General features: G+C 43.7%; 1 protein-coding gene across 2 annotated transcripts; it reads left to right on the forward strand.

Moving 5' to 3' along the window:
• Positions 1-727: 727 nt before the first annotated feature.
• Positions 728-15,429, forward strand: rasal3 (RAS protein activator like 3). 2 transcript variants are annotated; one of them, XM_017481019.3, is made up of 17 exons: positions 728-1,756; positions 2,612-2,736; positions 2,823-2,907; positions 6,127-6,185; positions 7,142-7,230; positions 7,532-7,757; positions 8,087-8,755; positions 9,235-9,379; positions 10,055-10,199; positions 10,471-10,707; positions 11,231-11,432; positions 11,729-11,820; positions 12,024-12,297; positions 12,690-12,785; positions 13,494-13,684; positions 13,977-14,061; positions 14,213-15,429. In XM_017481019.3, exons 1-17 carry the CDS (start codon positions 1,210-1,212, stop codon positions 14,288-14,290), a joined length of 3,345 nt encoding a protein of 1,114 aa, XP_017336508.1. In that variant the 5' UTR covers positions 728-1,209; the 3' UTR covers positions 14,291-15,429. The 2 variants fall into 2 exon arrangements, with proteins under 2 accessions (XP_017336508.1, XP_017336509.1); XM_017481020.3 differs by lacking the exons at positions 728-1,756; positions 2,612-2,736; positions 2,823-2,907 and adding an exon at positions 4,115-4,872.
• The last annotated feature ends 265 nt before the right edge of the window (positions 15,430-15,694 follow it).

A 15,694-nucleotide genomic window follows, 5' to 3' on the forward strand; every position in this document is an offset into this window, starting at 1 on the left:
TGATGGGAAATAAAGAGAAGAGAAATGAGGGCAAAGTGTGTGTGTGTGTTTATCATTTGAAGTGTAACAGGAAGTGGGTTGTGGGTTTTCACTGCTCTGACAGGAAATGCTGAACCAACCGCCAATCAACCAATCGCAGGACAGAGAGGGAGAGAGTGTATGTGAGTAAGTGTATGTGTGTGTGTGTATTAAAGCAGCTGCAGTCACACAGGTGTTTAATGGAAACACACACACACACACACACACACACACACACACACACACACACACACACACAGATGAACAGATTGTTTACTTTAGATTTGACACTTTTCACTTTTATTCAGTTCCTATTACAGAGTTCAAATAAAAAATTCTTTAGTATTGAGAATTTCACACACTGGACACATCTCCGATGCAGGAAGCCAGTAGAGGAACCAATTTACATCCTGTTCCAGAGTGGAGCTTAGTCTTCTAATCACTGCTGATTGGACAAACACACCCAGCGACTCTTACTGAACATTTATAAACACCTGTATTTACTTCATGAGTGATTACCAACATCTGATTTCTTTAGAAATACTAGTGAACAACTAGTGTGTGTGTGTGTGTGTGTGTGTGTGTGTGTGTGTGTGTGTGTGTGTGTGTGTGTGTGCTTCTAGTGAAACAGCTGGCTGATCTTCTGCTTTAAAAAGTGACATTAACTTCATAAAAGTGTGTAAATGTTTTGTACATTTAACTAACTAAGAAATTCCCATCAGATTTAACTTTTACTCGTCTATCTCTATCACACACACACACCCACACACACAGACCAGTTTTGACATTTCCGGTGCAGGAAACAACCTGAGAAACTCGGTAGAACAAAACACACTTTATAAAACAGCAGGTTCTTTCTGCAGAGCTTTTACACAGAGGTTCTAGAAAGATCTTCAATAGAACTGAATGAAATCCAGTAAGAACCTGCAAACCTCTCAGTGAGCTTCATTTGTAGAAAAGACAAGAAACACTGAGTGCAGACGTTGGACGTTCGAGTTTCCTATAAATATGTGCAACAGGAAGTGGTTATGAAGCAGAGCGCGTGCAGAAACAGGGAGCGCGCGAGAAGCTGAAACAGTAAAGATCAGTAAAGGGGGGAACTGAGCTTCACGTGCACCAAACTGCTGACAGTGAGGTGACCGACTCCATCACTCTACCATTTCATCACTCCATCACTCTTTCAGTCCATTCATGGGAACTGATAAAGAGTCTGAGACGGAGGCGCGCGCAGAGATGGAGAAAGAAGACGTGACGCAGGAGGAGGAGAGCGGAGGGGAGCGCGCGGACGACGGGAACTTGCTGAACGCGTACACCTGGCACACGGGAGGCGCGCGAGGCGATCCGGCCGAGAAAAGCGCGGGGAACAAGTGGAGTAAGATGCAGAGCTGGAGGAAAGCGCTGAGTGAGGACGCGCCAAATAAATCCCCCGCACCATCACCCTCATCGCGGCCGCGCGCGGGGGACGGAACCACCAAACCCGTCAGCGGGAGGAAGAACCCGTTCCGCAGAGCGCTGTCAGAACCTCCAGGCTCGCTCCTGTCCTCCATCCTGTCTCCTTCATCATCATCAACATCACCCTCAGCGGCGGAGCCCGGCGCGGCCGCAGACACGCCACAGGGCGGGAAACTCCGCAAATACCTGCGCCAGGTGTCTCAGAGACTGAAGAGACCGCGCGCGCAGAACCGCAACAACACGAACACCGCACAACAGCAGCAACAACAACAGCACGAGCGCGAGGGTGAGAACCACTGTCCATCATTATCATAAAAAAACTTCCATTAATAAAAGAATAGAAATAAACAAACGTCAGCATTTATCCTTTACCTATTTAACATTTAGGCCTAAGATTCTGTTTTATTCGGATGCGGTAAAAAATCAGGTGTAAAATATTTCAATGTAACCTTTAACCCTAGCGTTAAACCTGTTTTAAAAGACGGATGAGTGAAAGATCACATCCGGTTGCCAGATTGAGACTTTTCATGCTAAATCTTTTAAGCGAAATTTTAAAGAAGTTGAAAAAAATAATAATAATTCTGTGACACTTTCAGCAGCTTCACATTCAGACGGTTTAGAGTCAGTAAACTTACATGCACTCATATCACTTACTGCTTCCTGGAGGATGTTTTTTCCCCGGAAAGCCCCAAAAAAGGTTTTTTAACACAGATGCTCCGCCCCTATTGTGTAGCTGGCTGCTGCGCAGTGACGTCAGAGTAACGTCTGAAAAAATATTCACTCTTTAAAGATGGAGATTAATCTTCACACATCCCTCTGTGTGTGTGTGTGTGTGTGTGTGTGTGTGTGTGTGTGTGTGTGTGTGTGTGTGTGTGTGTGTCCATCAGCATCCTGCTTGAGAAACATAAACTTAATCAGTGAATCGAAATAACATATAATATTAAATTATTTTAAAGCTTATTTTGTTTCCAGTCGAAACAGCAGCAGTGAAAAGATTAGAACTTTAACTTTTAATCCATTAAACAAATACAAATGGTCAAATTCAAGTATTACTCATTCTGACAGCACTGTGTGTGTTTGTGTGTGTGTGTGTGTGTGTGTGTGTGTGTGTGTGTGTGTGTGTGTGTGTGTGTGTGTTTAGATGTGCCAGGTGTGGACTCTGCAGAATCAGTTCAGTTCTTCTGGGTTCCTCAGGATGTTCCTGTGTGGGACATCAACAACTGTCTCCTTCAGGATGGACAGATCTTCATCTCCCGAGAGGAAGAGGTATACACACACACACACACACACACACACACACACACACTGTATTCAGTAAATTCAGAGGGGTGTGTGTGTGTGTGTGTGTTTAGCCATTGTTGCGGATGAGGAATCGAGCGAGCAGCTGTCTGTCATCTCTCAGTCTGCACAACCTCACTGAGAGTCACTCCAACCTTGGTCAGTATCTCTTACACACACACTCACACAGACATACACACATTTATTCTTCTTTCACTTAATTTTCTGAAGTGTTTAATGGGCTGCCTGTTACGGCTGACATTTGCATGTTCTAAGCTAATCAAGCTATGCTACCACGTTTACACTCAGCTGTCTTACTGGATGTCATTAAAATAACGTTTAATTTATCAGTGGATTCGTTTTAACAGTGAAAAAATTAATATGATTAATTATGAAGATTAGCAAAAAAAAAACCCCACCTGGTCTAGTCTACACCTGTCCAGTTTGGGTGAGTCTGTGCCCATGATAGCCTCAGATTTCACTTGTTGTAACTCATCCACCTCAAGCTCTGACATGCTGAGATGCGTTTCTGCTCACCATGGTTGTAAAGAGTGATTATATGAGTTACTATAGACTTCCTGTCAGCTCAGACCAGGCTGGTCATTCTCCTCTGATCTCTCTCATCAACAAGGTGTTCCAGCCTGCAGACCCTCTGCTCACAGGATGTGTTTTGTTTTTCGCACCATTCTACAGTATGTAAACTGCAGACTGTTGTGTGTGAAAATCCCAGGAGATCAGTTTCAGTTTCTGAAATACTCAAACCAGCGCATCTGGCACCAACAACCATGCCACGGTTAAAGGCCTTGACCTGTATCTGCATGATTCTATGCACTGTGCTGCTGCAACATGATTGGTTGATTAGAAAACCGCATGAATGTGCAGGAGTACACGTCTTGTCAGCTCTGCGTATGTCAGTGTGGAACACCAGGACTCTGAAGTGCATTATGGGATTGTCTTCCCTGAGCAAGACACATGACACACTTGTCTACAGCAGTGTTCACCAACCCTGTTCCTGCTGCAGGTTTCATCTCCAACCAAAATCTAACACACCTGATTAGAACTTCTTAAGGCAGTGATTAGATGGTCAGGTGAACACAATTATAGTTGGCGCAAAGTCTTCAGGAAGGTAGATCTTCAGGAACAGGGTTGGTGACCACTGGTCTAAAATAAGGGCAGGTTTAATTTCAGGGCCAGAAAACATGATCCCCATGTAGGAAGCCTTTTTCCTCTTTCTGAAGAGAAAAGTATTGAAATGTGGTGATAAATGTGACACTGAGGTTGGTATGTGTGTGTTACTGCTCTCTTAGAGGAAACATGTAATTATGTGTGTGTGTGTGTGTGTGTGTGTGTGTGTGTGTGTGAAATCGTTTCCTCTGAAATGTTATGAGATAGCATCATTGGCACTGGGTGTTCCACTTAGTCAGAAGCTCGTCTCGTCTCGTCTTGGTCGTATGCTGCCTGCATATCTGAAATGGATTTTTTGTGTGTGAAGGAGAGAGAGAGAGAGACAGAGTGGTGTTGATTGAGTGTGTATGGTGTTGAGTGAGTGTGTGTGTGTGCACGCGTGTGTGTGCGCGTGTGTGTGTGTGTGTGAGAGAGACAGAGAGAGAGTAGTGTTGAGTGTGTGTGTGTATGTATGTGTGTGTGTGTGTGTGTGTGAGCGCATGTGAGTGTGAGAGAGAGACAGAGTAAGAGAGTGTTGAGTGAATGTGTATGGTGTTGAGTGAGTGTGTGTGTGTGCGCGCGCGTGTGTGTGTGCGCGTGTGTGAGAGACAGAGAGAGAGTGTTGTTGAGTAAGTGTGTATGGTGTTGAGTGTGTGCATGTGTATGTGTGAAAGAGAGACAGTATTGTTGAGTGAGTGTGTATGGTGTTGAGTGAGAGTGTGTGTGAGAGAGACAGAGAGACAGTGGTGTTGAGTGTGTGTGTGTGTGACAGAGAGAGAGAGAGAGAGAGAGACAGTGGTGTTGAGTGTGTGTGTGTGTGTGTTAATTGAGTGTGTGTGTTGAGTGGGTGTGTGTGTGTTAGTTGAGTGTGCGTGTGTGTGTTAGTTGAGTGTGTGTGTGTGTGTGTGTTTATCGTGGACATGGTGTTCAGGCGCTGGATCGTTTGCGGTGGAGCGCTGGGTAAGAATGATTAAAACATTCTTATTAAATATGATCCTGTTCCGTTCTGTATGTTTGTATGATTAAAATGTCAGGGTGATGAATCTGTATTAGTTCATTGATGTCATTTAATGAGGAGAAAACACCTCCGGTGCTGTTCCTCATACTGAGTCCTGTGTAAGGATAATGATTAGGGTAGCAGTATGTGAGATGAGCTGAGGGTTAGTCGTTACACAGGATCGTGTGCTTGTTGTGTTAGTGCTGCTGCTATGTGCAATGACAGTTGACAGTTCACAGCTGAGGTGAACGTCGAGGTTCTGGAAGGATCCGTCTCGCTTCCATTCTCACTGTGTCTTTACTCTGTAGAAAACACTTCATGGCTATGAGCTAGCTAGCTAATCTCTTTACCTCAGCCATGAGCTAGCTTCCTCTCAGCAGCTTTGTACTGTGTTAGCCTAGCAACAGTGTTCTCTCAGTGAGAGTGCTGTGTGTTCACCAGCTTCTCCTGAACAATATTGAGCTTTTTAACTTTTTATCGATTCTCACCTTGTTCTAAGACTTTTAAATATACTTTTTATTAACCATATACGGCTACTCGGATATGCTTCAGGTTTTCATGTTTTATTGTCATGCCCACAAGCAGGAAATTCACATTCGCATCTTGTCCTTCAGCAATGTCACTACACACAGACACGAACACACTTTATCTAAATAATTGCACAGTTAGGACAAATTGCACAATTGCTCGGTGGTTAGCGGCTGAGGATTACACCAACTGCATAGTTAGACAGGTCCTCATTGTGCTGCTGCTGCTGGATGGAAACAGTTCACTGAAGTGTCGAGTGTGTTCCCAATTTCAGCAGAGTGTCACTTTTAGCAATGATGAATCTAGGAATCTAGTATTTAGTGTAGAAAACACACACACACACACACACACACACACACACACACACACACACACACACACACACACTGTTGCTGTGAGGCTAAAGCTGTGCTTTTTCTCTGAAAAGAAACATTAATTAATGAGACATCTTGTTAAGTTTAACAGACTTTATTACTGTCATTAATGTGAGATCCTGTTGCACAGATACTGATTTGTCAGGGTTGTGTTTTTGTAAAACCACATCCTGCAACTGAACTCTCAGAGTTTAGAACTGAAATGTATCATGATTCTGCAGGGAAACACACACACACACACACACACACGCACACACACAGAGGGAGGAAGTATGAATAATTCATATTCAGATTAACTTTGTGTGTTATTTTCAGAGTGCACTCCAGATCATGTGCCTGTGCCGAAGCCTAAAACTCAGGATGGTGGAGTGAGAGTGAGTATCACACTAACACCTAACACCTCAGTGTGTGTATCACACTAACACCTAACACCTCAGTGTGTGTATCACACTAACACCTAACACCTCAGTGTGTGTATCACACTAACACCTAACACCTCAGTGTGTGTATCACACTAACACCTAACACCCCTGTGTGTGTATCACACTAACACCTAACACCCCTGTGTGTGTATCACACTAACACCTAACACCCCTGTGTGTGTATCACACTAACACCTAACACCTCAGTGTGTGTATCACACTAACACCTAACACCCCTGTGTGTGTATCACACTAACACCTAACACCCCTGTGTGTGTATCACACTAACACCTAACACCTCAGTGTGTGTATCACACTAACACCTAACACTTCAGTGTGTGTATCACACTAACACCTAACACCCCTGTGTGTGTATCACACTAACACCTAACACCTCAGTGTGTGTATCACACTAACACCTAACACCTCAGTGTGTGTATCACACTAACACCTAACACCTCAGTGTGTGTATCACACTAACACCTAACACCTCAGTGTGTGTATCACACTAACACCTAACACCTCAGTGTGTGTATCACACTAACACCTAACACCTCAGTGTGTGTATCACACTAACACCTAACACCCCTGTGTGTGTATCACACTAACACCTAACACCCCTGTGTGTGTATCACACTAACACCTAACACCTCGGTGTGTGTATCACACTAACACCTAACACCCCTGTGTGTGTATCACACTAACACCTAACACCCCTGTGTGTGTATCACACTAACACCTAACACCTCAGTGTATTTTTCAGGAAATTGCTTTAACATCATTAAACAATATTTCCAACTATGGAAATTGAATAAAATGTAAAATAACTCTTTGCTATAATGTCTCTCTGTCTCTCTCTCTCTTTGTCTCTCTCTCTCTCTCTCTCTTTGTTGCTTTATCATGTTCAGATGAAGATAAAACGGCGTTTGCAGGGTGGAGCTCACAGGAAACTGAGTAACACACAGCTCAACGTAGTGGGACTGAGTCCCGCAGCACGGTGCAGTCTGTCTGTCTGTCTGTCTGTATTTTTGTGTGTCTCTGTCTGTCTCTCTCTGTCTGTTTATCTATCTTGCTCGCTGTCTGACTTTCTCTCTTTCTGTCTTGCTGTGTGTGTGTGTGTGTGTGTGTGTGTGTGTGTGTGTGTGTTTCTGTCTGTATTTTGTCTGTCTCTCTAGCTCTCCCTCTGTATCTATCTAGCTGTCTTTATCTCTGTCTGTCTGTCTCTCTCGCTGTTATTTTGGTGTTCTCCTTTGAGGTTGACACTCATGTTTGGTTCCGTGTTCCTGTGTGTGTACCAGGTTTGGGTCTCGAGATTCTCTCTTGGTACCACTGAATACAGCTGAAAGTCTGGACTTGAGTTCAGACTGTACCACTGTGATCCGGCCCGTGCACAGCTCCATTCTTGGAGAGAAGTACTGCTTTGAAGTGATTAACTCAGACAGTAACCACTGCTTTGGCTGCAGCTCTGCCGCTGAGAGGGACCGCTGGATCGAGAACCTGCGGCGTGCTGCTCGGCCCAATAAGGTACAGAATTCATAACAAAAATCACTGTGTAAACTCATAAACATTCACTGGTTTAAAATTTTTCCACTTGAACGCAGCCAGTGTAGTTACTGTCCTAATCTAGCCTTACTCTATTGTATTTATTGTGCTGCACTCGTCTCACCCTGCTGTGTATTTGCACTTGATGTAGTTCTGTGTACTGTACTATTTTATTGTTATATGTTGCACCATGGTCCTGGAGAAATGACATTTTGTTCCAATGTATTGTGTATAAGGTATATAGAGGAACAGCAATCGGTTTCGGTCCTTTGATAAATCTGTGTGTATTTGTTCTGATGCTTCTCATGTAGGATAACTGTGAGCGTACGGAGAACTCTCTCAGCCTGTGGGTGAATGAAGCTAAAGATCTCCCACCGAAAAAGCGCTACTACTGTGAGGTTCATCTCGATGGTACGCTGTTCGCTCGCACCAGCAGTCGCGCCGTGGTTAAATCATCATCAGTCCCTGGGAATGACGGTGGGTCGAGCATGGTGGGCGTGTCTTCTGGAGGAAGTGGAAGCACAGGGGGGTGCCATCTGTTTTGGGGGGAGCTTTTTGAGCTTGATAACCTCCCCCCTGTCGCACAGATCACACTGCACCTGTTCCGCGATGATGACCCCAAGAAGAAACGACACTCGAAAGATGATAGCATCTCTTACCCTCTGGGCAGCGTTGCTCTGTCTCTGAACAACATTAAAGGACGAGTGTTTCAGGAGAAATGGTATCCCATCATTCCCTACAAACCTCCCGGTACAGGTGGGGCGAAGGAGCAACTTGGGCCGCAGGCGTGTCTTCGGGTGAAGGCGCGTTTCCAGAACCTGCAGGTGCTGCCGATTGAGAAATATAAGGAGTTCGCAGAGTATGTGACACTTTGTTACATGGAGATGTGCAGCAACCTGGAGCCTCTGCTGAATGTCAGGGATAAAGAGGAGCTGGCTGGAGCACTCGTCCATGTCCTACAGAGCATCGGAAAGGCCAAGGTATGCACCAATAGATTCGGAATGAGTGATTGAATTTTAGTTGCATAAACTTTTTAACAGAAATCCTAAAGATTGAGCAAAAGGTGGCCATAGAGAAGGAGAACCTCCCTGAGATGGAATAAGGAAGGAAATTTGAGAGGAACCTAGGTTTCTTCATTTGTTCAGAAGAACAGGAATCTCTGACCAAATAGAGAAATTGTAAAACAATAAACAGGTGCGACAAATCAGCCGAAAGATTGAAGGTTGATGAGAACAAGAAACTGTGACCATGAAAGTACTGTGGAGGACAAACAGGGACAGACAGAGACAAAGTGGGCTGAATTTAAACATCACCACAGAAAGTCGAGTCCAAGACCAGCATGCTGCTGTCTGAATTCAGATAGTTAGACTATAATTATCGTTAGTCTTTCATGGTCTGAGATTAAACCACAAAGGGACTGAAACATTTTCCGTTCCTGTTTTCTTCTTCTCTTTCTCAGGAGTTCTTAATCGAGCTAGGAGGTGCTGAGGTCCAGCGCTTGGGCGAGAACGAGGCTCTAATCTTCAGAGAAAACACTTTGGCCACCAAAGCCATAGACGAGTACATGAAGCTGGTGGGGCAGAAATATCTCATCGATACTCTTGGTACAGAAAGTTCCAGATCAGTTTGATTAATCTGTCCCTTTGAGTTTATTTCCTCCATAGGGTTGGTGGTTTTGTAAGTAATTTTGTAGCACGACCTGAAATGGGATGAAATTATCGAATATTACAGTTCTGGTGTAAATGACTGTTTTGTCAGTTTTTTTTTTTTTTATATATATATAATTTCTTCATGCTTTATTATAGAGTGTATGGTTTAATAATTGTTGAGTGTATTGATTTGTGTACATGGGTAGTGATCATGTGTGTGTATCGTAGAGGTGTTACACCTCAGACCATACATTAAAAAGCAGAAGCAGATTTATTTGTCACATATACATTACAGCACAGTGAAATCCTTTTTTCACGTATCACAGCGTGTTAGGAAGTTGGGGTCAGAGTGCAGGTTCAGCCATGATACAGATCCCCAGAGGGTTAAGGGTCTTGCTCAAGGGCCCAACAGTGGCAGCCTGGCAGTGCTTGGGCTTGAACCATGACCTCCTGATAAGTAACCAGAACCTTAACCTTTAAGTCTCCACCGCCCAATGTGACTGTGTTTACATTGATATGTGACCGTATGAACACACACTATGTCATCGTGCTCTCTGGTTCTCCCCCTTGGTACACCCATTTAGAAAATGTAAAGTCACCCATGTCTGTTTCTCACATGTCGTCGAATAGGAGATTTCATCACGCGACTGTACGCATCTTCAGAAAGCTGTGAAGTCGATCCACAGAAATGTTCTGCTTCTGAGCTGCTTGTCAACCAGCGCCACCTAAAGGAAACGTGTGGAGAAGTGGTGCAACAGATCACTGAGACACACAGGTCTGAATGAGCAAAACTACTGATCTAAAGGAAGTTTAGTGATTTAGATGTATGTACCATGTTAAACTGAAGGCTATAACCTTATTATCTACATTAGCCTCATAGCTCCAGTGCAAAGCTGAAAATCAAACTTCAGACAGCAAACCTGTAATCATTTAGTGCAGTCCCAGTGTGATGTGCTTCTAGGGTTAGAGTTAGGGGTTAAGTGTTAGGTGTGTGCTGTGATTTGGTTTTGTGATGCAGTTGTCTGGTTGTGATCCGTCTCCTGCAGCTCTTTTCCAGTGGAACTGAATGAAATTTTCTCCAGCTGGGTGTCTGATTGTGAGGAACGCGGACGAGCGGACATCGGACACCGTCTCATTTCAGCATCTTTATTCCTCCGGTTCCTCTGTCCAGCCATCCTCAGTCCCTCTCTGTTTGGATTGACCCAACCATACCCAGAGCCCAACACACTCCGTACTTTGACTCTCACGGCTAAGATGCTGCAGAACCTCGCCAACTTCACGCCGTGAGTTACAGAAACTATATAATGCTCACAGTAACACTGACCCAACAATGGAATTAGCATAAAAAACATTCAGACTATCGCCCATTAATGATAATACATTGTTTATTGTACATAATGTTTAATACAAATCACAGTTAGTGTTGCACCATAACACTCATTAGCTTGGTTAGCACTTGAGTTTGATGAAAATGCTTGTATTTATGTGTTATAAAATAAGACTTATTTTAGGACATTATATTACAACAAAACTTTTTTTTAAACACTAACAAACATGCAAATTATAATTAGGTCAAATAAAAAACTCACAGCAAAAAAAATAAATTCACCACAAATTATAGCCTGGAGAATATGGGACTAACTAGAATGATCTAAATGATCACGCCACAAAATAGGCTGAAATTAACTGAAGTTATGCTAAAGTGTACTAAATGAAATTGAATTGAATATATATTCAGCAGATGAGGTCGAGACTTACACATAAAACGCTTTGAGTAATCTTTGGTTCCCTCTGTTTACACTGTAGGTTTGGAGAGAAAGAAGAGTACATGCTGTTTATGAATGAGTTTCTGGAGGAACACTGGGATGATATGAGGACTTTCCTGCAGAAAGTATCAAACCCCGACAGTGAACTAGAGATGGCCCGGTTTGATGGCTATGTGGATCTTCCTTTACAACTTGCTGTGCTTCACAGCCTGCTAGTAGATATCATCTCCCCAATGAAACTGGTAATAAAATCATCAAAAAACAGAAATACGCCAAGATCTGCCACTGAGGCACAACCAGCTTCAGCTTTAGATTCACTCACAAGCCCTATGTATGTGCTACTGGTGCTATGAAACACAATTCATTCATAATTTTAATGCACATTTTGTTCAATCTTTCTTCAAATATACTTTTCTCCGTTTAACACTGCAAGCAAAAATGAACTTGGAGGAAATTATAACTAAAATGATCTTAGAATCTCACTTTATTTTGGTTATGCAGTGACCTGAAAGACTAAACAACTTTCTGTTTGTATAAGGAAACTATAAACAACCTGCAGCCGTTACCGTCCATCCTGAACCAGATCACTGAGCACCTCAGCCCAGACGTTCCCCGGATCAACTGCAGCAGGTAATGGGAAAATCTCTGGGAACCTCTGCATCACCGACTTCTAATCACTTCTAATCATGTTTAGGAGTGGAGAATGCTCAGTAATGGGAATGCTCAGCAGTGAAGTTGTTCAGGAGTGGGATTTCTGAGGAACTTTTGGATGTATTTGTTTCTAGTTGTTGTTGCACTGAGCAATAATGTTTGTTTTGTTCATTCTATTACAGTTGTGAAGCAGCCAAGCCCACCTACATTCCTCCCCGAGACCTCGGCAAGTACAGCCCACTGGAAAAGTCAGTTCAGCACCTGCCACAAGACCCACGCCCTGCACATGCCAAGGACAAACACCGGAAGCAGGTGATGAGGACGCAGAGCGTTCCTGCCTCTGAGAGACACAACCGCCATCCTTTGAAGAGACAGACCAGCACTACTGACCTGACCCCCAACGACCAAGATAAGAACAATGAAGCTTCCAGCATGGAGATCTCACCACCACAGCACGTGAGCGTTTTATGGCCTTAGGGCTCTTCAAAGGGTCTAGTAGTAGGTCACTTGTTCCTCCACCCATCTGAGGTTCTTTAACATCACTCTGCGGGAGTTGTTTATATGATCCACTGACATATCCAACACCATGAAGTCGTAATCAAAACATCAACATATCACTCACTAAAAACGGTGCCTTTCTGTGTCGCATGGTGTTTATTTTGGCAAATTGAACCTCAGATTCAATCTGGAACTCAAAACTCACGCTTTCAGATGGCAATGACAACATCCCCCTAATTCAGTACAGCTGATGGAGAACCTCAAATGAGAGAAGGAGCGAGTGTAAATATGATGATGCACTGATGCATATTAATCCCTGTGTGTGTGTGTGTGTGTGTGTGCGTGCGTAGACTATGATTGATAAACCTGCACCTGCTCCTGTTCCCTGGATCAAAGAGCAGCATCAGATCAAACATGTTCAGGAAGAGACAAGACTGCTAGATAAGGTGTGCATTCATGCTGAACATCATCATTATCATGGTCTCCATGGTTCTCTAAAGTAAAGTAACATACATTTTACTGACTCCGTATCAAACACCTGCTCTGTCTCAAACTCTGACTCTGTCTCAAATACTGACTCTGCCTCAAACACCTGCGCTGTCTCAAACACTGACTCTGCCGCAAACACCTGCGCTGTCTCAAACACTGACTCTGTCTCAAACACCTGCTCTGTTTCAAACTCTGACTCTGTCTCAAACACTGACTCTGCCTCAAACACCTGCGCTGTCTCAAACACTGACTCTGCCTCAAACACCTGCGCTGTCTCAAACACTGACTCTGCCGCAAACACCTGCGCTGTCTCAAACACTGACTCTGCCGCAAACACCTGCGCTGTCTCAAACACTGACTCTGTCTCAAACACCTGCTCTGTTTCAAACTCTGACTCTGTCTCAAACACTGACTCTGCCTCAAACACCTGTGCTATCTCAAACACTGACTCTATCTCAAACACTGACTGTCTCAAACACCTGCTCTGTTTCAAACACCTGCTCTGTCTCAACCACTGACTCTGTCTCAAATACCGATAATGTCTCAAAAAACACCTGGTCATAAAAACACACCCGCTTTGTCCCACTCACTGCCTCTTTCTTGTGACACAGCCAGTGCTTTGACAGATCTCACTCTGTGTGTGCGCGTGTGTGTGCATTTCCCAGCATGCTCAGGAGCTGTGTGAGCTGCGTTTGGGGGTGGAGCAGGTGACGGACCGTGAGCTGGAGATGGCGAAGCGGCTGGAGGATTTCATCAGTGTGAGTCAGGAGCAGCAGGCGCATCTACAGACCGAAATGCAGGAACTGCGCAGTATGTTAGCTCTGAGAGAGGAGCAGCTCGCCAGCGCCACCTTCAGGTAACACACATATATATATATATATATATATATATATATATATATATATATATATATATATATATACACACACACACACACACACAGGGACATGTGAGTAACTAGTATAAGTGTGATGTTATTAGGACACAGTAAAGGTGCATTGCATTGCTCTCATACCTGCACTGTCACTGAAATTTCAATCACACATCATATTAATCAGCCTACAGTATCACTGTGTGTCACCTCCCCTCAATGTCAGTGTGCATTGTGATGCGGTTTTGTGTGTGTGTGTGTGCGTGTGTGCGTGCAGACTGGGTGTGATTGAGGAGGAGCGTGAGGAAGATGAGAGGAAGCTTAATGTCGCTCTGGCAGCAGCTGAACGGATGAATGTGTTGGTAAGTGGGCGGAGCTTTATTATTATTAATAATAATATTATTATAGTTGTTGTTGTTGATATTTATTATTGTTATTGACAGTTTGGGGTAAAGGTTACTGCATTGTTCTGTGTGTGTGTGTGTGTGTGTGTATATGTGTGTGTTTTTTCAGGAGGAGCAGTTTGCGAGTCTGTTAAAGGACATGCAGCAATTAAATACAGTGCATGGTGACGGCCTGAGAACATCGTAATCAACACTTAACACTGAGACAGAGAGTGAGACAGTGAGTGAGACAGTGAGTGAGAGGGTGTGCTCAGTGTGTATGACGTCAGACTGCGCAGCTAAGAGTTTTTACCCATAATCCTTTACATTTAGTTTCTGCTTCTGTTAGATGTGTTCCACTGTGAAGTAGTGTTCGAGTGTTTGTTATTGTGTAAGTAAAGAAGTGTTCATGGTTGTGTGTTTAATGTGTTATTTGGCACACTCTTACTGTACGCTTCATTAGTAAAACAAACAAATGTAAAGCTGTGTGAATAAAATGTCACAGTGTGTGAGTGTGTGAGTGCCTGTGTGTGTGTGTGTGTGTGTGTGTGTGTAGAGTAAATTCACCAGTGACACATACATACTACAGTAAGTTGAAGCAATGTTTCAAAATTTTCGGTTCCCTATAGTGTTAAATCAGCGCACGGTGGCTTAGTGGTTAGCACATTCGCCTCACACCTCCAGGTGTTCGATTCCCACCGTGGCCATGTGTGTGCGGAGTTTGCATGTTCTCCCCGTGCTGCGGGGATTTCCTCCTGGTACTCTGGTTTCCTCCCCCAGTCCAAAGACATGCATGGTAGGCTGATTGGCATGTCCAAAGTGTCCGTAGTGTATGAATGGGTGTGTGTGTGCCCTGCGATGGATTGGCACCCTGTCCAGGGTGTACCCCGCCTTGTGCCCGATGCTCCCTGGGATAGGCTCCAAGTTTCCCATTGACCCTGAAAAGGATTAAGCGGTATAGAAGATGGATGGATGGATGGAGGGATAGCGTTAAATCTGATAACTTCAGTGTTCTGATAACTTTTTTTATGTAATGTTTATGAAAATCTACATTGTAATGTTAACACTGAGGTTTAATATGTCACATTTTTACAATGTCATTTCTTGCGTGTACGATGCTGAAGTTTTCACATGCAGCTGCTGCAGTTCCACTGTACCGACTCCATGATGATGAGAGAGCTTAATCCTGATTGGTTGGATTAATCCTGATTCTGCTGACCACTGCCTTGGTTCTTTTTTATTCTCACACCTTCAAATCTGTCATCTCTAATAAATTCCTGTAGTTTTGATTCCACTTGTGATAATGTGTCAATAAAGTTATACACCATATAATCTTAGTCATTCTAATCCTAGTCCTAATCGTATCTGGTAACGCATTTATGAAAAAAATCCAGTTTATTCTCCCCTCTTGTGTGTGTGTGTGTGTGTGTTAGATAAAAGATCCTAAAAGTTAAAGAAATTGAAGAATAAAACAGGTTTCACTCAGACAGAATCTTTGTTTTTTGTTTCTCTCTGACCAACCCTCCCTTCTTATGTCTCAATGAGCTTCTGTCTGCTTCTGTCTGGCATCCTAGCTGATATCTACCTCCCTTCCCGAGGCCCTATCCTAACT

Source organism: Ictalurus punctatus, chromosome 12, assembly GCF_001660625.3.
Source record: "Ictalurus punctatus breed USDA103 chromosome 12, Coco_2.0, whole genome shotgun sequence".
NCBI lineage: Eukaryota > Metazoa > Chordata > Actinopteri > Siluriformes > Ictaluridae > Ictalurus > Ictalurus punctatus.